The 22,546-nt window shown below is 43.5% G+C and overlaps 1 protein-coding gene across 1 annotated transcript; it reads right to left on the reverse strand.

Moving 5' to 3' along the window:
* Window positions 1–1,645: 1,645 nt before the first annotated feature.
* Window positions 1,646–22,022, reverse strand: WEE1 (WEE1 G2 checkpoint kinase). The gene is made up of 11 exons (XM_066635705.1): window positions 21,438–22,022; window positions 13,670–13,878; window positions 11,656–11,722; window positions 11,302–11,474; window positions 10,602–10,723; window positions 8,970–9,116; window positions 8,483–8,578; window positions 5,462–5,547; window positions 5,176–5,346; window positions 4,917–5,062; window positions 1,646–1,796 (listed from the first exon to the last, which is right to left on the reverse strand). The coding sequence occupies exons 1-11, from the start codon at window positions 22,020–22,022 to the stop codon at window positions 1,646–1,648; spliced, it is 1,953 nt and encodes a 650-aa protein (XP_066491802.1).
* Window positions 22,023–22,546: the final 524 nt, after the last annotated feature.

Raw genomic sequence — 22,546 nt, forward strand, 5'->3', positions numbered from 1 at the left:
TTAAGAAAGATATTTAATAACTTGGGTAGGAAAATATTTAAGAAAGCTGTCAAAGATATATCATGTTTAATTTGCTTTCTTAATTCTTTGAGATGTAAAAAATGACAGACTGTCTCACACTTGCATCTCTATTTTTTAGTTTTTTTCCTTTCTTTTTTTGGACCTTTTTTGTATTTGCTATATTTCTGACTTTATCCTTGATGTACAAATAAATAAATAGCCAGGGGGCAGGAAAAGAGAAAAGGTCCTGGGACAAGATAGTCTTTTTCCTGGGTGGAACCATACCCAAGGTTAAGATATGATCAGAATTAACAAACACACTGTTTTACAATATTAATTTCAAAATATTTTAATATTCTGATTCAATACTAATTGAAAACAAAGTGAAACATTCAAGTGGGAAAAATTGGTTTAAGTCAAAAAGCCGGGATTAGAGAGCATCTAATTTGATAATATTGGAACAAGCTATTCAAAAGGCCAATTATATTAATTTTGTAAGTAAAATTGGAATTTGTTTGGATGGTCTGGCATCTTAAACTGCAGCTTTCAATATAATACACTATAAGAACAGCTATATACATTCCTTTGAAAAAATGGCAAATTCTGTACAAGCACTCAAAAATGTGCAAACAGGCACATTAAAACATTAACAGGGAGAAAACAAGTGGAGAAAGAGGAATTAACTTTTAGAGAACGTTATTAGGAAGAATTAAACACATACGACATTTACACTAATAATGTAATTCAAATATAAAATTGGCGCACTGACTCTGTACACAATGCACTAGCTTCAGAGAAGAATGCTGCTTTCACTGAGGCAGCTTTGATATTTTCACATAATTCTTTTTTAAAAACAGAAAGCCTACTAACACAATGATTGTTTTAATGCTACAGTTTTAGAGCAAGGACAAACTAAAAAATAGCAGCAGTTTCACATGGCATGTTTCCACAGGCTTATTCCTGTGGGCGAAGCAATGCCTAACAAAGTGCTCCCAGTTGAATACAAGAGTAAAATTCACAATAAACGTTTACCTGACCGCAGGTATGTTTGGCGTGCTGGCCTTCAGCCTCTCCCCATCATGTCTCTTCCTTCTGTTTCAAATAGAGCAGTTCAGAAACAAAGCTCTTTGGACTACTAGAAAAATGCCTTTCACTGCAATGCATTAAGAAGCAGCAAACACCACTACAGTGGTCAACTCTGGATGGCATAGTATACAGTGGGCTGTACCCAAGAGGAGCACAAACAAAATTATGCTTGCACAATGAGGCTTTCCTTCCCCTCTACAGCTTTGCCCACTCACAACAATCTGCTCTTGGAGGCTGGGACCTCCAGAACAGTGAAGGGCAAGGGGGTGTTTAATGAAAGAGGTAAATTGGTGGACATCAGAGAACTGTTCATGCAATATGCCTTTGGATACAATCCAGTGTAGGTAAAAAACTTATGAACATCCCAGGTTCTTGGGAGGGGGGAGGGAGCAGTTAATTAACTGCATCCAAAAATAAAATTGTAAAAGGCTTCCTTATTTAAAAAAACACAACTATTGACAGTGATTAAAGAACTAGAAACAGAATCTTCTCTTCTGCTTCTAATGTAGTCCAGCCAAGATCCATAGTCATTTTTTAACTATTTTATGGAATGGTCAAGTCAGTATATGGTAAGGCTAACTGAACGGTTCATTTTCTTTCCAGCAAGACGAGTTGTTCTGTTCTGTGTTGTAGATCTAGTTGTCATTCGATCTGTAAACTGTGCTCGCTCTTCAGCTGCTGCCTTTGCCATTTGTGCTTTCTTCAGTTCTCTGTAATGGAAAACACACAATCTGTTATTCTCTCTCCAGGTAACAATATTAGGAGGAAGTTGAGTTCAAAATCATTCCGAGAGGAAGAACTAGAGCAATCTTCTGCATATACACTCAGAAGTGCTACAGCAAAGGTGTCAAATCCGTTTCATACCAAGGGCCGAGTGGCATTCATGATGCCTGCTGAGGGCCGGAAGTGATGTCGTTAGGCAGGAAGTGATGTCATTAAACAACTCAACCAAAAATAAGCACTTTTTCTCACTTCTCATTAACTACAGAAGAGAAAACACGCAAATATCATATTTCAAGTTATGGAAGAGCCCAATTTTTGTGGGGGCTGCCCCTTTAGCAGTAACACCTCAGCACTGCTCAGCAACTGAGAGCCTGAGGGCCAGATAAAAAGCTTCTGCAGGCCGCATCCAGCCCCAGGGCCTTATGTTTGACACCCCTGTGCTACAGTGTTTAAAGGTGGCAACTTTCAGGTTAGTGCAAGTCTATGCACAGATTGCAGTCTAGGTGGCAATCCTAAGCACACTTAAAACTAAATTGAACTTCTGAGTAAACATGCAAGGGATTAGGCTGCAAACAAGCAACTGAGCATGCAAGCACAACTTTGCAACAGTTTTGGTCAGCCATCCCCAAACTACAACTTGCTCAGACCACACATTATGATTGTCCCTTACAAATGGCCTTTACAAGCACCATTAGAAATTAGCCATTTGTTAATTTCTGCCTTCAAGAAACATGCCTTTGATATCCTGTCCCTCTTTCCCAACTGTGAATACATCACTAAAGCCCTGTATGGCCTGAGAATGAGCATCCTATAACAACTGCCTATTGCTGTATCAGTTGTTGAGATCCACCACAGAAGCCTTGTTCTCAAGATTAACTGGCCAGAGTTATAAATGGCCTCATCACTTGCAATTTTTTAAAAAGATCTTATAACTCATTTGTTTCAGAAGGCCCTTCTTCCTTTGAAGTACCCTATTACGTACTGTATTAATGCTTTCAGATGCAATTTTGCTGCTTGCTACATTTTATGATAGTTTTATTGGGATCTTTGCTTTTGTTTTAGCTTGTACTTTAACAAAAAGTAGGATAAACTCATTTATTAATGGTTTGTCTGCTCCTAAAAAAGAGGATACCTATCGTTTTGACTCTACCTAGCAGAAGCAGCTAGGTTAATCCAGCAGGAATTTTTATCAACTGTATTTGCATACCTAAAATTTCCTGAGTTCCCACCAATCTCAGAAAATCTAGTTTTTGCTTTTGCTGTGTACTGTCATTTCAGTTTAAATACTACTCTAGTTTAAGTCCAATACTGAATGTTATCCTATATTTTATAATCTTTTGCCATTCTGTTAATACAGCTATTTGCTACTGCCCTCAAGTATATAGATGTAGGGTGGCCCTGAATATCCAAACATTATGCTTTCAAGGGGACAAAATTGGTTCTTGAACACACACACACACACACACACACACACACACACACACTCTCTCTCTCTCTCTCTCTCTCTCCCTACTTCATTTCATCTTTTTTGGCACTGTTTGTCCAGGTTCCTGCAGCATTCCCCCACCCCCCAGATCTGTTCCTGAAAGCATGCCAATGAATCAGGGACCGCACAAGCTTAGCAGTGCTTCCTGGACTGATCATATGGGTGATCCTAACTATTAGGAACACATTGCCACAAAGTAAAGTGCTTACAAGTTTACAACAGAATGAATCATACTAGGAATCACCTTGTCAGCTGTTTGCAAGTGCTTTGTCAGTTTAAAGGAGGCAATGCACAGCATCTTAAAGCCCGTGCAAAATTGATAAACAATGAGAAGGGAATACATAGCAAACATTTGCATCCAGTTCTGTGCTTCTCCCTGAAAAAGTGGGTACATTTTATATTTAACAAAAGATGGTCATGGAACTCATTCTCTCCCTACTCAGCTCTGTCATAGCTTCAGGTGTCACACACTCTGTTAGACACACTTCAGGTGTATAAATCAGCATCTTTCTAACAGTAAAATGTGGTTAAAGAGATAATCCGACTCTGCCTTGAGAGTTCACATCTTTGAGAGTTGAAGGAATAGAAGGCGAAGAGTGACCTGCATTCTTCAGTCCACTTCACTTGTGCAGGTTCCTTCTTTGCACAACTTCCCAACTGAGAGCTATACAAGCCATCCTGTTTGGGAAGCACAATCATCTCTCTCTCCATTGTAGATGTTACTGTATTGCACTGTTTTCCAGAGTACAGTGGGCCCTTGGAATTGCAGGAATCTGTTCCAGGATACCCTCCCCCAGATACTGAATTCCATGGATAATGAAATCTGAGGGGGGCTGCACAGTGTTACAATTGCTTACTTGGAGGCCCCGTTCAGCCCTCCAGACATCACCCATGGCCTCCCAGCTTCTTCAAACACCTCCCAGATGTGACCAGAAGCCCCATCCCGTCATGTCCGGGAGGTCACCTGAGGCTCTCCATCCTAGGCCCTGGTATCAGTGGATATTCAAATCCAGATGCTGAGCCTGCAGATGAGGAAGGTTCACTGTACTTAAAGATACCTTTCTCCCCCCAAATGCATAAAATCAGTTTCGTTTCCACTTTCTATTATAGAATTCAAATTGCCACTTTTCCCCTTCACTTGAAGCCAAAAGTCTCTTTAATAAATATTTGCTTATGTACTTTGAATTTCTTTGTCAAAAAGCAGTAGTTTACATAGCAAAAGGAAAAGAGAATATGAAGGTGATTTTCTGGCCCAGAGAGGCTCCCAAACTGAAAAAAACACAAGGGAAGCACCAGCAACAACCACTGGGAAGGACACCATGCTGGGCTGAAAAAGGACAGTGCTCTTCTCTCTGCAAAATATAAGAGTCACCACTTATAAATGGTGGCTCTTTGTGCAGTTAGCAAGACCATATTCAATGCTTTGCTATACTAAATTCATTACAGCATGTCCTTCAGGAAATGTTGCAAGTGTCCATTTTGTGGCTTAGCTAAGTGTTTGCAGTCAGGTCAGAAGTTACATCAGAAAAAACAAGTTTACATACAAGGATGACACAATCATGTTTCCACCACTTGACTTGTGATATCATCTCCCAGTCACTTAAAAGCATGACCAACTTACTTCTGTAACAAAGAGTTTTTGAACTTTTCAGCATTTAGTTCTATTCGCAGCTGTTCAGCACTCTTTCTGGCAGTAGACAACAATGCAGAATGCTTGACCAGTGCAACTGCTGACGGCCTTCTCTCTGGATCAGAGTTTATCATTACCTGAAAGAAATGAGATTAAAATCATGGTTGGGGATCCTTCCAACCACCACCCCCACATTAAAAAAAGGGAGGACATTGGTAGTACACAGGAAAACACTTAGCATGCTGCTTACTTTTAATAAGTCTAATAACTCTTGGGAAAGAACTTGTGGAATTCTAGGCAGTTTTCCTTGTCGAATTTCATGCCACTGATCCCCATTGGCTGGCAGTGGTTCAGCACCAGCAGCACACACCACCGTTAGCGCAAGAGCAAAAATATCCGCTTTTGGCAAGTGACTGTAATTCTGCAGAAGAAACCAGAGTTTAATCTCCAGTACAGAAGACTACCAGACCAGACACATAGTCAGTAATTAGCTGCATAACCAAGCATTTAGCCCCAATTAGCAAAACTTTGCTTACCTCTTGTAAAACTTCATTGGCAAGAAAACGACTATCTCCTTCCTCCACTTGTGGACTGGATATTCTGGTCACATGACCAAGATCACCTACATTAAAGTAATAGAAATAATTTTTCTAAAAAATTTTTTTATATCAAACAGCTGAGAGAGGTCATCTGAAGGTTTGGGCTGAAATGTTACCAACAGGTTGATGGCATTCAGTCCCCCGTCGTACCCCCCACGACTTGCAGACCTACAGAGACACTGGAAACCCTGTTTGAAGTGGTTCTGGTATTCACGGGCACTAACTGAAACTTAATTCAGATAACCCAGCAGCTCTGTTGATTTCGCTACCTGGATGGAAAATCCCCCCCGAAAGTCTGCGTTGACCCCATCTTTGTATCTTCAGGGGCCTTTGGAGAAATGGAGAAGGCTATGCATGGCCTCCCTGGCCCTCCAAAGGCCTAAAAGTCCACTTCTTGTTTTGGGGCAAAAACCAGAAGTGGGTTTTATGGCACCACTTCCTCCTCGTACTTTTGCAACCCTTGCCCCCTGCCAGATATACCAGTGTTGAAAAGATAGGTATGCAGATTGAGGGTGCTACTGAACCTGGATTTGTTCCTAGAAACTCAGAGAACTGCTATGGCTAGGAATGTATTTTACCAGCTATAACTGGTGTGTCAACTGCAGCCCTAGCAGGATGAAGGGTCCAATTCTAAGGGGCTATAGCACTAGCTCTCGCAAACATGTTGTAAGACACATCCGCAGCACCTGGGTGTCAGCAGCCACCAGTGCTGGGTCTCAGCACCAAGTGAAGATGCCGCAGGAGCACCTGGGGGTAAGTCACACCACCAGGTGGCAGTATGGGTTTTCATGGTGGGGGAGAGAGGCAGGGGAGGGGAGTATACGGTTCCTACTTCACCACACCCTACCCTTTGTGTTGGGTTACAAAGCCCAACATGGAGGTTCTCCAGTCTGCCCTGGCAAAACAGCTGGCGCAGACTCGAGTCGGCCCATTGCGCCCTTACTCAGAAGAGATCTTGCAGTGGCCTTGGAGGGGCCACAGGATACAGTGGTTGCCATTTTACGCTGCTGCGCCCAGCGGTCCTACTGGGGATAGGATTGGGTTGGAAAAGACATTGGCTTTGTTTATCTACGTATATTCCAGACTATATTACTGGAATGCATTATATGGCGCTTTCACCAAAGACAATTCAGAGGCTTCAGCTGCTGCAAAACTTGGTAGCCAAGACTACTGCACCACATGACACCTGTTCTGGCTGAACTGCATTGGCTACTATTATGCTTGCTGGCAATGACCTTTAAACCTCTAATCAGTTTAGGCTAGGTTATCTTAAAATGACTACTCGCCCCCATACGAATCTGCCCAACTTCTCAGATCAGTCACAGACGGATATATCTAATTCTCACGCCTCTTCTCTGATTTATCATTGTTCGATGCAAGACCCAGAGCTGGGCCTTTTCTTGCAGTGGCATGATGATTCTGGAATTCCCTCCTAGGGAAATCAGGCTGGCTCACTCCCTCTTATTCAAGGGAGTAAAAAAGCATCAAAATCGAATTTCCTACTTTCACGCTGTTAAACTGCACTGGTTGAAAGTTTTTTGGGGTTAAATTTAGCTTTAAAGATCCGTTTCTGGATTTCTTGCTCCTCCATTGTTGCCCGAGAATGCATCAGTATAGAACAAGAAACTTGGAAGTGAGTCTTAAAAGCTATTTTTCTATTTGGTATCCACTGGTGGTTCTGAAACAGAAACCCAGTGGATAACAAGGCACAACCTGTAATTACGAATTTATGTTGTTTTAGATCTCTGCTGGACCAAGCAAATGGCCCATCTTCTTCAGCTTTCTCAATCAGATGCCTCTGCAAGCACACAAGACAAGATACACGTATCCTCTTGTCATTCCCTTGCATTTATGTTATAAACAATTTGCTTAAGGCATTTTTTATGTTTTAAGATTGTTGATTTGTTATTCAAAGTAAAACACCACCTCTATCAGAACCACAGAAAAAAAAAATTGTCAAATAGCAAGCTCTTGATTGGGCTAGGCCAATCAAATTATTCATTGGGTTAGGCCAGGGCCTTTCAGACTGGGGTGAAAGTGGAGTGAAAGTGGAGCAATCGTGCTCCACTTCTGCAAAACTGGAAGTGGAATGCGATCGCTCCACTTTTGAAGCTGTGGGGAGTCTTGCGGAAAGTTGTGCAGGGCTCCCTGCACCTCTGCAGGAAGCTCAGGTAAGTGCACCCAAGGAAGCTGGGTTAGATGGGCCTATGGCCTGATCCAGCGGGGCTGTTCTTATGGGGAATGAACTATAGAGGACTTCTAATAATTTGGCATCTCTGGGACCTAGATGGTGCCAGATAAATAGGTATTCCAGACTATTAGAAGTTATCAGTAGAGTCAGAACAAGAGCAGAGACACAGGAAGGAGGAGAGAGCCTGTACCAGGTTGAAACACCAATAACATAACTTGGACAGCCTCAAAAGTTCAGAGCCATCACCCAGCCCTAGTCACCTGGACATGAGCTCACCACGCTTTGACCTGCTGCTGGTTCTGTAAGAGTATATCCTGATGCCTTACCAAGAGCTTCCAGCAAGGACTTCTCTGTGGTCCTAGTCAGCAGTAATGGTTTGCTGTCTTCAGCACCTGCTCCACTAGGGCACACATCAAGAGCCAAGTCAGTCAGGCTGCCACCAATTCATAGGGATTTTGCCAAAGATCACTCACTAGGCTCCTGTCATTTTGATGCCAGACTAACTGGGGTGCCTGACAACTGAACTTCCACTGTAATGGAAGTATGTTGTAGGTTCCTGCATTTCCCTTTGTTACTTCTTGCTTGGCCCTAATAAGGGCGTTACCATATTAACATACTTTAGATTGTGGATTTTTCTTCTACTGAATCAACAAAGATATATATGATTTAATTATGTTGGAAGTGGCTTTGAAATCTTTTATTACTAAAATTAGGATACAAATACTTGAAACAACAAAAGCAACAGTAGTATACATAAGTGCAATTACCTATTTTGAACACAACTCTGCTAGATGACCATTCATCATCATCACCTTCTTCAGACATAGTAGTTGGAACTGAGGTTCTAGATATGAAGATATTACCTGTCCCGGAATAAATATACTTAGAAATCTAGGTCAAGATGTCATTTGGCTTCACAGTTACATAAATTCTCACTACCGCCTGGCCTCTTTGCAGTAATGACCAAAAACAGCAATAACCTTATTGAAAAAGAGCCAAATGTTAAGGAAGTCAACAAGCAAGTATAATCCCACAAAAAATGTTCAAAATAAACGCAGCAGTTGGCCGGCTTTATGTTTCAAAAACAGTCTCTTTCAAGACTGGATACAGGATACAATAAAAAGTTTCAGTTACTAAGGTGTGGTTCACTGCCTGTTTTGCTACCACATCTTCAATCATCTAAGAAAAACGGTAAACATATTGACTGCAAAAAAAAAACTAAAGGAAAAATAAATCAGACTTTTGAATACTTACTGGGTTTTATATCCATGTGTACTAGTGACATTGAATGAATATACTTTAGACCACGAGCAACTTGTAGTAGCAGATCTTTTAACTCTGGTTCACTGAAATAGCGCATATTTCTGTAGTTTTCACTTATAGCATCGGCTAAACTGCCACCTAGAAACCAAATGAAATTATGTTAGAACAAGCCAATAATGTAGGCATTATGCATGTTAAATTTATGTCCAATGAAAACATAAGACTTCAACCTTATAAATAGCTTGTTTAAATCCAAAGAAAGTTAGACAGTGCTTGTAAGGTGAGAAGATACACTGCTGGGGGAACAGGACTATTTTGTTTACCCCAAACTGTAAGTCTGATGCTCAAGTAGTCCTGAGAGGCAGAAGGCATTTTGATAGAAAAAATATGACCTATGAATCAAGTTGCCCCTGTACAGATCTCAGCTAAGATCTTAAGTAGATGATCTAAGACAGTGATTTTCAACCTTTTTCACCTCACAGCACACTGACGAGACACTAAAACTGACAAGACACACCTTCAGTTTTTTCGTAACTGACAAGGCACACTGTGCTGCTAGTGGGGGGCTCATAATCCCCCAAAGGTGGATAATGACCCTGCTAATAAATGACCCTCCCCCAAACTCCCCTGGCACGCCTGCAGACCATTCGCAGCACATCAATGTGCCATGGCTCACTGGTTCAAAAATCACTGATCTAAGACAAGCCACTCTTAACTTCCCATCAATTCCTACATTACCAAGTGGTTAATACTTACCATATGTGCACATATGGTACATACATATGTGTACAATACGCACATATTCAGATGAACAGCAGAGTTAGCGTTTGTAGTACTTGTCTTATTTTAAAGACAAATTCTACAAAAGATTACCCAAGTATTCACAGATGCAGTCAGCCCTTCTCATCCATGGAGCTCAGCGCCTGTGGATTTGACCCAGCGCAGATGCTGACTCCAGCCAGAAGGGCCTTAAGAACCTCCCGAACCAATTGGAAGAGTCTTCTGGTCATGTCTGGGAGGTGTTCTGAGGCACAGGGAGGTCCTTTGAGGGTTTTCCACATTTGCAGAAATCAGTATCCATGGGGAATCTAGGAATAGATCGCCCACAGATACCAAGGGCCCAGTATATGTTCTTTTTCATGATCCTGAAATCATCAAGTGCAAGCAATATACTATGACACTAGACTCAGAGGAGGGGAAATTTAAAGCAAAGCCCATATATCCAGATCAGATCTGAAAAAGGGAACTTTTCCCTTTCTGCCTCCTCCCAACATAACAACTGAAAATTTGATTATGTAATGTGTCAAGGTTGATAGAAATTTGCCTGACAATTTGTGGTCTCTAACATGATATGTCCCAATTGCAAAGGGACACACATAACCTTAACAGATGCTCTATATTTATAGAAAAAGACTGTAGCTGAAAATGTTGTCCTTCCTTAAACATACTTAAATCCCACTGAAATCAAGAGGACCTAAACTTTAATAAAAAAATGTCTCCGATGAGAAGACAATGACAGTTCTTTTCACTGCTAGAAAAATGCTTAGCTTACCACTACAGTTATCTTTCCTAGTGAGGATCTAGATTTCATGGCAAAGCAGACTGTATATATGCATTGCTTACCATTACAATACTCATTCTGTATAAGCATATGATCATCTTCTGCCCAGGCAGAGAAGTATCTGACTACTTGTGAATGTTGTCCCAAAACCGCATGTGCATAGACTTCTCTAAGAGCATTTTGCCTGTGATTCAGAAACAAATGTTACTATTTCAATAATGCTTTACTGTTTACATTTAAATAAAGTGGAAAGGGATTAGTTAGCACAGCATGCTGGTCATAAATCACCAAAACATAGATAAAATTGATTGATAACACCTGAATTACCAAGTCATCTACAAGGAATGTTGCAACAGATAAAACCTAGGGTTTAGGACTATGGATTTGTTTTTGTCCTCTTTCTTTAAAGCCGCTTCCTATGAGGCCACATCATGATGCTGCCTAACATAACTGATGCAACATGGGCATGGCTGGGCTTCAACAATAAGCAGGATTCTGCCAAGAAGCACTATAGACCCAATAACATTTCAAGTTGGTTCTGGTTACATCAGCAGACCGGGGAGAAGTGTTTGGTATAGAAATAGGCGTGAGGTGGTGAGAACTTATTTTGCTGATACATACATTTCAGGGGCTAGCTGCAAAAACACAATGCACTGACGAATGTTTAATTAAACTTCTCAAGCAATTTATTTTACGTGTATGTCTCTAGAAAGAGTGAAATATAACAATAAAGAACATGTTTAACTTTTTACTAATACTCACTCATCAATAGAGCCAGCCAAGGGTTTCTTCGATCGTTTTATGGCATAGATGCAGCCATCAAGTCTTTTTACACATTTGAATACAGAACCAAATTCTCCAGACCCAATCTTCTCCAATTCATGAAATTCTGTTGCATATCGTGATTTCATATTACTTTCTGTTATGCTGATCCGCTACAATGATTTAAAAGACAAAGCTTAGTCATCAAAATGTAAATATACTTGAATTTTAATCTCATTGATTTTAATTAAGTGGGCTTGCTTAGGTTGCAATCCTATGTACTTCCCTGAGAGTAAGCCCAGCTGAACATAATGGCACATAGAAAATTATGTTGGTAACATGAGGATTTCTTACCTTGGCAGGTCTGACAGTTTCATCTTCAGGCTCTCCATCACTTGCTTCCATGTCCTCTCCACAGGAGCTGAAAAAGTTTAATGCACATATATAAGTGACTAGGAAGGCTATGAAATCTTTGCTTTCATTGTTAAGTAAGTTAAGAAGCAAGGTTCCACTACACCAAAAATTTAGCCAAATTGATCTGTGACAAAGCCTGAAATCGACCACAACACAGCTTCCAGGTGTCTTTCAGATATTTGTTTGTGAAGAAAAAGGGGTGGACAAGGTCAACAGTGAAAGGAGGAAGAATTTGCAGCAAGATGCAAAGAAAGCAAGGATGAGATGAAATTTGCTAATTTAAGTATATCATGCCAATTAATGCTGAACTGTAAACTTTCAACAGTTAAGGTCGCATTCCTATACATACTTTCCTGAGAGTAAGCCCCATTGAACACAATGGGACATTTCTGAGTAGACATGCCTAGGACTGCACTGAGTGATATATGGGTGTGAATGAAACATAAATGACAGACACTGAAGCAAAGAGAAAGAGGATTCATAGAAGACTGAAAAGGAACAGGTACAGTGGGTCCTCTTCAACCACGGGTTTGGATCCTGCAGATTTGACTTACCACAGGTTCCGAACCCATGGCTGGAGGGCCTCACCAACCTCCCAGATGCAATTAGAAGTGCCTTTTGGTTGCATCCAGGGAGGGTGGTGTTCTGAGATACGTGGAGGATGCATCTCATAAGCCTCTGACAGGTGTTCTCAGACATGCCGAGTTCACACATAACAACTGCACACCTCAGAACACCTCCCATTTGTGACTGGAAAGCACTTCCTGTTGTGTCTGGAGGTCCTCTAAGGGAACCCCCCATGCTTCCGTAGCTTTGGGAATACAACCCTGGTGAAGACCGAAATCCCACCTGCGTATAAATGGGAGTAGGACAGAGTTCGGATCTGAGTAGAGGAACTAGAGTTCACAGTTAGCACAGCCATCTCCCAACACTAGAAACCAGTCACATCAATTATTTCTATACTTTTTTATTGGAACCTTAACTGTTACATATTGTTAGGCATTTTAAATACTTCGTTGAAGGGCAGGATATCAATTAAACATTAAGTCTTAACACTGGAGACCAAACTAGATGTTATACCAGTGATTTTCAGCCAATGTGCCGTGAATGGTCCAAAGATGTTCCGTGGAAGTTTGGGGGAATGTCATTTATTAATTAGTACCATTGGGGACGTGATCTCCATGCCACCAACATATTGTGCCATGTCAATTGTCAAAAAATTGATGGTGTGCCTTAACTATTTTAACACTTTGTCATTGTCCCGTGAGATGAAAAAGGTTGAAAATTGCTGTGTTACGCTATACAATATCTGTGACCACCAGGATTTACCAGTATCATAACACCATGAGGCTCCACATTTCCAAACCCACCAGTAGCACTGAATGGTGTTGACTGGAAGTGGAGAAATGCAGAACACCAACTCAGGGAATGCAGAACACTAACTAGGGGCATAACGCAACTGTCACAGATATCGAAGAATTCAACCTTACAGTTGCCAACTTTAACAGCAGCCAAGTGTTTAGCATAATACCTGGACTGGCCTCAAGATTCTGATCAGGCTGCTGGTTTTTTTTCCACAATTTCATGCAATGTTACAAGTTCCACAGTGCAGGAATGGCTACGCATGTTCTTAAAGCTCTTCTAATTATTCAACTTGAAGATGAACATCAGTAATAGTTCATAGTGTTACCAATTGCTGCCAGTTTATGATTTTTGTTTGGTTTTATAATGTGGTATTTTTTAATGCCGCTTTATGGTTTTGAGTAGATTTTAAAATTTATGGTGTTTATGGCGATTTTTATGTTGTAAGTCACTTTGAATGCCCTTCAAAAAGATAAAGAAAGGTAGAGATTTAGCAAATAATAGGTCCTTAATTTAATCAGATTGAATCCACTCATTTTTATTAATAGCATATCTCTAAAACAGTTTGGCAAGGATGAGCTCAGTCACTCACTCATTCCAGTGTGTCCTTTTTCTGCTGCGACACTGACCAACAGAAGACTGAAGGAACAGAGAGTCTGGAGTGAAGGGATTAATGTTCACATGAGGTGCCTGCAGCATGTCAGGTTCTTGTTTTACTAGTTTTCCAACATTCATGAATAAAGAACCACCCCGGAGTTTTGCTGAACTCGAGCCCATTCCTTCAGCTCTGCAAAGTAGACTCTGAAAAAAAGGTCTTAGTGTGACATTATGTTTTTCAAAAACCAATGAGCTAATGACTATTTATATAAACACCTTAATCACTTTTCCAAATACAATGCTTGGGCTTCCTCTCTGACACAATGCTATGGCATAAACATATATTGAAACAAATTTATTATCAAAACAATGATCAAAAGGCAAACCACGGACATATACAACATCTTGTGCAATAGCACACACCTTCAGACTTCTTAAGCTGTCTTAAACATGTAAATCAATATGAAAAATGTAAGCTTTAACCAATAATTCTTCTGTATGAAGAGAAACTATCCATGACACAATTGATTTCACAAAAAAATCAGCATTACAGGTAAGTACAAAAGTGGAACAACTTCCAAAATACTGTCAAGTGGGCACCTTATGCATTTGTGCCACAGGCACTATCAGTGCTAGATATGGCCAACCACTAATCCCAGACAGACTGACAGTGGCTATGTGCAAGACTGGAAAATAAAGGCTGGGAGTCAAATAATTATGTATCCATGATAACCAACTCCATTATGGTTATGTGGATGAATTAAGGGTAAATATTAACCCATTTCTGCTAAGTCCACAGGTGTACACATTTATTGCAGCATTTGCATACACTGTTGTGTATATGCAGCATTGGGCAGAAATGGCTTAAGGCTGCAAGCTTTAATAAAAGCAAGGCCAACTAACGAATAGAGGCACCAATACCTGGGACTCTTAAAAGACCCATTTTTTGGTTCATATAGTTATCTTTGGTCCTCCTCCCTAAGGCTAGTATAAAAAAAACCCTAGAGAAAACTTTTCTTTTAAGTTTGACATTAAAGCTAGCAATGTTGTGCACGGTAGAAGTCATTATAACCTTCACTTGGTCACAGGCAAACAGAAGATCTCAGCTGACACAAGCTACAATAATATGGAGGGCATGCAAAATTGTTTATTTTTTCCAATCCACTCTGATTAATGTGGTATGTTCACTAGAAATATTCTATCATTCTCAAATATAAAATATATTTTTATATTAAAAGATGGCCACCCCTAAAAGATGGCCTTTTAGGCACTGAATTTTAATTTTTCACACCCAAAAATGGTCCCCAACCTTTGAAATTCTAAAAAAAAAACACCTCCACCGGAGTTTGCCACTGTGTCAATTTGCTTAAGTATTACTCAGAAACTAAGTGATGTATAGTGCACCAACTGCAACAAGGAGATAATATAGCAATTTTATATGGTGCATAAATAAGGATTAAGCTAATGCACATGAAATGCCAAAAAGCTGTATGTAAATGCTAAATATCATTAGATAGTCAATTAAGAAAAGCATACTCATTTCAAGAATACTAATTTCTACATAAACGGTAGATAGACAGCAGCAAATGGACAATTCAACTATCATGGCACCTAAGACATTTTGAAATCAAAGGGTGTTTACTCTCCATTGCAAAGTTTCAAAACAAGCATGACAGATGAACCCCCTGCAGAAGAGAATGCGAGACCCTAGAGCAGGGGTGTCAAACTCACACTATGCAGCAGGCCCAACAGCATTCATGATGCCTTCTGAGGGCCAAAGTTATACCGTTAAATGGGAAATGTTACTTTTTAAAGGAGAAATAAACACTTTGTTCTCAAGGAAGAACTTGGCTGTAAAAGAGAAAATATCTTGATCATATTTTCAGGATATAGGAGATCCCAATTATCATGCAGGCCATCCTTTCAGCAGTGCCACTTTTGCTGAAGCATCACTTCACAGCTCAGCAGCCAACAGGTGCTCTGTGGATTGACATCTCAGCATAAGTGGTGCTGTTGAAAGAGCAGCATGTTAAATTAAGCTCTCCCAGCACCTTGGCATCGACTCCATCTCTCACCCCTCTTGGTCTGCTCCTTTCCCTATAGAGTTGCTTGCATTCTGAAGCTTCCTTCAATCACTCTGTCTCAGAGTCTCAGCAGAAGTGATGCTGCTGAAAGGGTGACGCTGGGGGAGTCCAATCATTGCATGGGTCAGATAAAGAGCTTCCGCAGGCTGTATCCAGCCCACAGGCTTTATGTTTGACACTCCTGGTTTAGGGAAAACACACAGAAAATGGATTCTTACATTCGCCCATCTGTCCAACTTCAGAAAGCAAAGGAAAACAGTCGTGCCTCAGCATCCATGAGGGCTCCGTTCTCAGAACCTGTATGGATGCCAAATCCTATGGATAATTAAATCTGTGGGTCAGGGCACACCAGACCTCTGTACACGACTGGAGCTGTGTTCTGAAGCCACGACATCAGACCAACCTGTAACCCTCTGGACACAACTGGAGGTTTTCTCTGAACACATCTGGAGGTGTTGTGAGGCTTCCAGGAGGCCTTAGAATGACACAACCAGAAGGGACGTTCTAAGACCTCACAACACCCTCTGGATGCGACTGGAGAAAACAGCTGGTCGCGTCCAGAGGGTACAGGTTGGTCTGATGCCAAAGGCATCAGATATTGTGTATTTGTGATAATACACAAATTGATGTCCAAAAACTAGCAGTTGCTGGGGCTTCTGTAGCCAGCTAGCCGACTTCCTTTCTACACTGGCAACGCCACAAGACATTCCAATACAGCAGTGTTATTCAAACTGTGCGGCACGGCTCTTTAGGGAGGCGCCAGGAAATCAAAGGGGAGGCATGGGGTGTCCTCTTGCAGCGATACAGTCACACCCCTGGGCAGAATATGAGCCCTTCTTCTGCGCCTGCGCTTTTTTTAAAGCAGAAGAAACGGGAGTTGCTAGGCTGCCAGAGTGGCTGCCGCCGCCCCGCCCTCTTCTCCCTCCACTCTGAGGCTGCCACCTCCTGTGTTCGCTGTATGTCGTTTCCAAAGCTCTTCGACTACAAGCCCCATCTGGCAAGTACCGAGCATGCTCATTTTGCAGTCCTTAACCTTCGATGATCCTTGTCTGGTTGGTTCCTAGTTCCCAGTCTGGGATTGCTTCTCATCAAAGTGAAATCTCTCTTTTCAACCCCCTCCCTCTTCCACTGTCTCCTTTCGATCTCCAAACCTTCCCACTTTCCTCCCCCTCCCCAAATAAAATGCTTTCTATTTTACCAGTCATTAGGACTCTTAAAGTTGCTTCCATGCAGTTGGCAAAGGGGGGAGGAGAAAGAAGCACACACTTTACTTGGCCAGAAGCAGAAAAAGGGTACTGTTTTTAAAGTGATTGATTAATCTTGTTGTTTGACTGAAGAGGAAAGGCTGTATTTTTAAAGTGATTAATCTTGCTATTTGAAGGGAATACTTACCAGTCATTGATGAAGTGATTGCCAGCCCAATCCTATCCACACTTTCCTGGGAGTAAGCCCCACTGACTCTAATGGGACTTACTTCTGAGTAGACATGCACAGGCTTGAGCTGTGCATCTCCTACTATAGGAGACAAATTAGCTTCCTAACCAAACCCTTATCAGCTCTGATATATTTTCATGGTCTATTTTTGTTTTCCCCACCAGCTGCTGAAAAATTTAATTTCATTAAATTAATAAAGGGTTCAATCCTATCCAAGGAGAATGGGAGAAACGAATAGTTGGATTGGGGTCCACAGGGGTGTGTGTGTGTAATGTTGGTCAGACTGGTTGTTCACAAAGTTCACTTGATAAAACAATTCTATTGGTATGCTTACAAAGTTTAAAAAAATGAGTCCTACTGGACCAGACAAAATCTACCTACACCAGCATCCTGTCTCCAACAGTGATCAGCAGCTGATCATTTATAAAGCACGTATATTGCTATGTATTAATAATATATTTTAAGACCTGTATTTAATTAATGATATGATTAATATAATTAATATTAATATAGTTAATATATATTTAATATTATATAATAAATATAATATTATAATATTGTATTTAATATAGCAAATATTTCTGACCACTTCCTGTTTAATGATGTCACTTCCAGCTCTGAGGAACATGATGGGGAGTCATGGCCAACAGCCATGGGGGCCAAGGGAAAAGTTTGAGTACCACTGCAATATAGACTTGTCTTTTTCCACAATTATTCAATTCTTTTTAAAGTATCCTTAAAGGTCCTGCAAGTACCCCTGGGGCTACATGTACCCCAAGTTGGGAACCACTGGTATAGATGCTATATCACAGCAGATATAGCATCTATATCAATGCCTTCTGGGGCAATAATGGAGGAGCAAGAAACCCAGAAGTAAGCCTTTAAAGCTATCTTTAAACCCTAAAGGTTTGCAACAAGCGCAGTTTAACAGTGCAAAGGTAGGAAGTGTGATTTTAGCAATTTTTTCCTTGTTACAAAGCATTAAAAGGTGACCCAGTATCAGTGGCGAGTCAAATCAGTGAATAACAAGGTACAACCTGTATTTCTTTCCTGCCATTACTCCCCCACAACTGATATTCAAAGGTATATACTGCCACTGAACCTGGAGGTAGCACATAGCCATCATGACTATTAGCCAATGGATAGACCTGCCCTCCATAAGTTTGCCCAATCTCAGTTTAAAATCACCGAAGTTAGTGGCCATCACATCTTGAGGCAATAAATTCCACAATACTTATATGCAAACGAACAACAAAATCAATTTTTAACAGCTGTACCACACTCAGTGTTATCTGGCAAAACTAGTGGGGCAGAGTGTGTATGTTATACAGAAACATCTCAATTTACTTTTCATAGCAACTCCAGTAGTGAGCTGGGTGGTTTTCATGCCAGGGGCCACTATCCCACCTGCTGCCCCCTGACCCAGAAGTGACTGCGGTGACATCACCACAATTACCTCAGCATGCTGCCTCTTCCATTCCCCCTTTGAAAAAAGTGGGGAGGGAAGAGGCAGCCCAGGTTCTAACTAAGCTTTAACACTGCTGGAGGTCACCCAGGAGGCAAGCTCCACCCACCTCCTAGGTGTCTTCCAGTGAAGAGCTGTTCGGACCACTAGAAGCAGCTCAAACAGCTTGTCAGCATCCAGGAGGCAAGCTCCACCCACCTCCTAGGTGGAAGACTCCAGTGGGGCAAAAAGGCTCTGAAGGAGCTATTCGGACCGCTAGAAGCAGCTCAAACAGCTTCTCTGGGGCTTGAAGCTGAAATCAGAGGAGGGCACTCCCAGATCTATGTGGAACTGCACTGACAGTAACTGAGCTGCTGCAGCCATTGTTGGCGTGGTTCCCAACTGCTTGAAAAGGTGGTGGTGGTGGTGGTGGGAACGGGTTGTGGTGCCATCCCCCACCCCATGCCTAAATTCCTGGCGCCTGGGTTATTTATGCCCCTGCCTACCAGGTCTGCCACTTGCATCTTATCCTTCCTTCAAGATGTTCAGAGTAACATACATGAGGTGATCCACTGCTGTCCTTACAACAACCTATGGTGCTATAGATGAGGCCAAGGAGCAAGGGCTTGCTTAAGGACATACAAGTCTCAGAGTGGAACAAGGATTTGAGCAGAGGTTCCAACTGGTGCAGGTCCAACAATCACATAGACACATACAGCACATTTTTACATATTAAGAATTTAGTACAAAGTGTAGCCAAGCTCACAGTTAAATCCTTAAATCCTATTGATTTCAGAGAGATCTGAAAACACTGCGCATCTGTAATAGTGCTTTGCCTTCCTGCTTCTCTGAATTAATGTTTCCCCCTTTAATGGTTCGACAATGTGTGTTGAGTTTTGCTTTGTTTGAATGTTTTTATGTTTTAGTGTTTAATGTTTAAAATGAATGTTTTAATGTCTTCTATTGTTGCGATACATTGTACATTATGGAGCTTTATAAGCCCGCTTGAGCATTTGTTTCAGCATATGAAAGGTGGAATATAAATTTTTCAAATAGTTATATACTGCTTTTCAACAAAAGTAGGTCACAAAAGGCCCAAGTAAGGGAATACTCATTCCCTTACCTCAGGGCTGCATTGCAGCTGCATTGGCGCTGGAAAGCTGGATAGGATTGGGCTGAAAGCAGTTTATATAGCAAAATAATCAATACATCAGAGCAAGCAAACAGTCTCTGTACCAGTCTTCCTGCTTATTCAATTATGCTTGTACATCCACATTCATAAATCATAACTGTTTCATGTTCATTTCAAGGAACTGGTTTGCTAAAAGGCCATCAAAAAAGTTTTCCTAAGGTTTAAAGATCTCTCCTATTATTCCTACTTACTATTATAAGTAGGCACTTTGGTGTAACTGTGCTCTGGGGTCTGTTCTTTAAACTGCTGCCTTGAATGTAAACAATCCAAATTCACTAAGCAAACTGGAAGGGCAGCACTAGGACCAGAAGAATCTAGAACAGATTTCCTATGCTGAACAATCAGCTGCAGAAGAGTGGTCAGCAATATGGGTAAAAACTATTTCAGTCACAACTTGTACTTCAGTTACATAATCTTAACGGATAATCTGTGGGCAGGACTTGTCAAAGATGCCAGCATTTTTTGTAAGAGGCAAGCTGGTTTGTTATGTAACAATTAGGATGGAGGGGCTTGGCACTGGAAACATTTATTCACATTCTTGGCACTGACAATAAAATGCAGCAGGATGGAATGAATGTTTAAAAGGTTCTCCAACCAATGGCATCCAGCAGTGACTCTTTAATGGTACTAGTCTATTGTACTCTGTTGATCGGTATTAAAAATTGCAATTGGTGTAGCTAGCAAGCCACTCAAAGTCAGGGATGTGCGGTGGGTGGGGAAGCAGAGCCTCCCCACTGGAGTCCTCTGGAAAGCACTGTGATGCACCCAAGCACCCACAGCCCAGAGTGGGGTGGGGGCAGAGTGGTGGGTTGTGGGTACCTCAGATGGTAGTAGCGCTTTCCAGAAAACTCCAGTGGGGAGGCTCTGCCTCACCTGCCTCCCCACCACACATCCTTGCTCAAAGTCCAAGAACTACTGAAGTGAGCTCAGACTTCATAGGGGACATGTGTAGTGACAGTGCTGGACATCAACCAGAGCATGAAACGGATCCACAAGACAAATGCAACACATCCTTGGAGAGGTCTAAAACTTCATCACAAACACGCCCTGCTTCCCAGTGTTGCCCTTTAATGCGTCCAGCATGTTTGCTTGCCGAGGCTTCCTCCCCCTTACAAAGCACCAGATCCTTTTGCAGGACAGGAGGAAGCAGCGCAGGCTCCTTGACCAGAAAGAACCGGGCCGCTACCAAGAAGCCAGACGGACCCATCCGATGTCGAACCTCGCCCGGGGCAGGAGGGGCGAGGCGAGCCTTCCCAGCGCTTCCTTTGCCCCTGCGCGGGCAGCGGTGCTTCAACCCCTGCCCCCAATCAAACGTTCTTGGGTTGCCTCCGACACCGGTTGGGAAGCCTCGTCGGTTGCAACACTCCTTTTTCTCCCCCCTTCCGCGAGTTGCTCCGCGGAGGGAGCCTCTGGAGGCGCAGGGACCGCCCACGTGCTTGGAGGGGAGAATCAGGCTGGGTGAGGGCTTCCCGAAGAGGAAGCAGCCAAGGGCCAGCAAGACCCCCGGGGGTCTCCTGCTCTCCCCGTTCAGCACAAGGGGGTGGGGAGGCTCTGCCTCCCCTGCCCCCCGCACCGACGGGTCCCCCCCGCCCGCGCGCCCCTGCCTCACCTTAGGCGTGTGCGGGGTGTCGAAGAGGCGCAGCTTGCGGAAGGTCTTGTGCGGCGGAGTGCCGGGGTACTCGGGTAGCGGGGAGCCGGGGTCCGGGCGTGCCCGGTACTGGCCGAGCTCGGGGCGCGGAGGCGACGCCTGGCCGAAGCAGCGGCGGGGCGCCCTGAGCGGGGGCGAGCCGGCCACGAAGTAGGCTCCCGGCGACTTGACGGGCGACGAGGACCCGAAGCCCTCCTCCTCCCACGAGTCCCCCTCGTCGCAGGGCAGCGCCGGCGGCGCCAGCTCCATAGCCACGTCCTCCGGCGTCCGCGGGGGCTCCCCCAGGGCCGGGGTGCGGCCGACGGAGAGGGGCGAGTCGGCCTCCTGGAAGGCCGAGTCCCCCCCGGTGCTGTTGCCGATGCTGCTGTTGCTGCTGCCCTCCTCCTCCTCCTCCTCATCGCCGTCCTCCTCTTCCTCCTCCTCCTCCTCGCAGTCGCTCCCTCCGCCGGAGAACAGCAGCTTCTGCCGGATCGGGGCCGCCGCCCGCCGGGCTGTGAGGCGCCGCGCCCCCGCGGTCAGCGGCTGCTGCCTGCTCAGGAAGCTCATGGTGCTGACCCGCCGCCCGCCTGCCTCCCTCCCTCCCTCCGCTCGGGCCGCACAGTGACGGGTGCGCTTCCGCCCCCCCGAGGGAAAACGCGCACACCCCCCACGCGCGTTCACACGACTCTCCGGTGCCTCCACGCCCACCTCCAGCACTGCCCCGGAACACGCTCGCCCGTTCAGACTCCGCGGCTTTCCCGCGACCGTTAGTCACGTGGCGCCCATCGCCAACCAATCGCGCGCGCCCCCTCCGTTTGAAAACAAGGGAGGGGGAGGCGGGGCCACGCGCGGCGACGTCACGCGGCAATTTGGCGCGAACTCGCAGGGCGAAGTGGGCGGTGCCGGCGCTGAGTGGAGGCGGGGCTCTGACTTAGCCACGCCCCCAAAGCGGAGGCTTTGGTGGGTTGCGCTGGAAGGGAGGCTTGTGTGCGCAACACAAAAGGAGCGGAGGGGGGCGAATTCGGGGGCCTGCGAGATAAGGAGCCCCCAGCTGGTGGTGCATGGCGAGGACACAGAAGGGGCAGCGCAGG

This window comes from Tiliqua scincoides, chromosome 1 (assembly GCF_035046505.1).
Source record: "Tiliqua scincoides isolate rTilSci1 chromosome 1, rTilSci1.hap2, whole genome shotgun sequence".
Lineage (NCBI taxonomy): Eukaryota > Metazoa > Chordata > Lepidosauria > Squamata > Scincidae > Tiliqua > Tiliqua scincoides.

What these genes read in the sequence shown, in the direction of transcription:
- WEE1 (XM_066635705.1), bottom strand. Translation starts at nt 22,022, where the DNA reads ATGAGCTTCCTGAGCAGGCAGCAGCCGCTGACCGCGGGGGCGCGGCGC. An exon ending in ACACCCCGCACACGCCTAAG is followed by an intron (nt 13,879 to 21,437) that starts GTGAGGCAGGGG and finishes CCTTTTTTTCAG; the next exon opens with AGTCTACTTTGCAGAGCTGA. An exon ending in TTGGCTGGCTCTATTGATGA is followed by an intron (nt 10,724 to 11,301) that starts GTGAGTATTAGT and finishes TCTGAATCACAG; the next exon opens with GCAAAATGCTCTTAGAGAAG.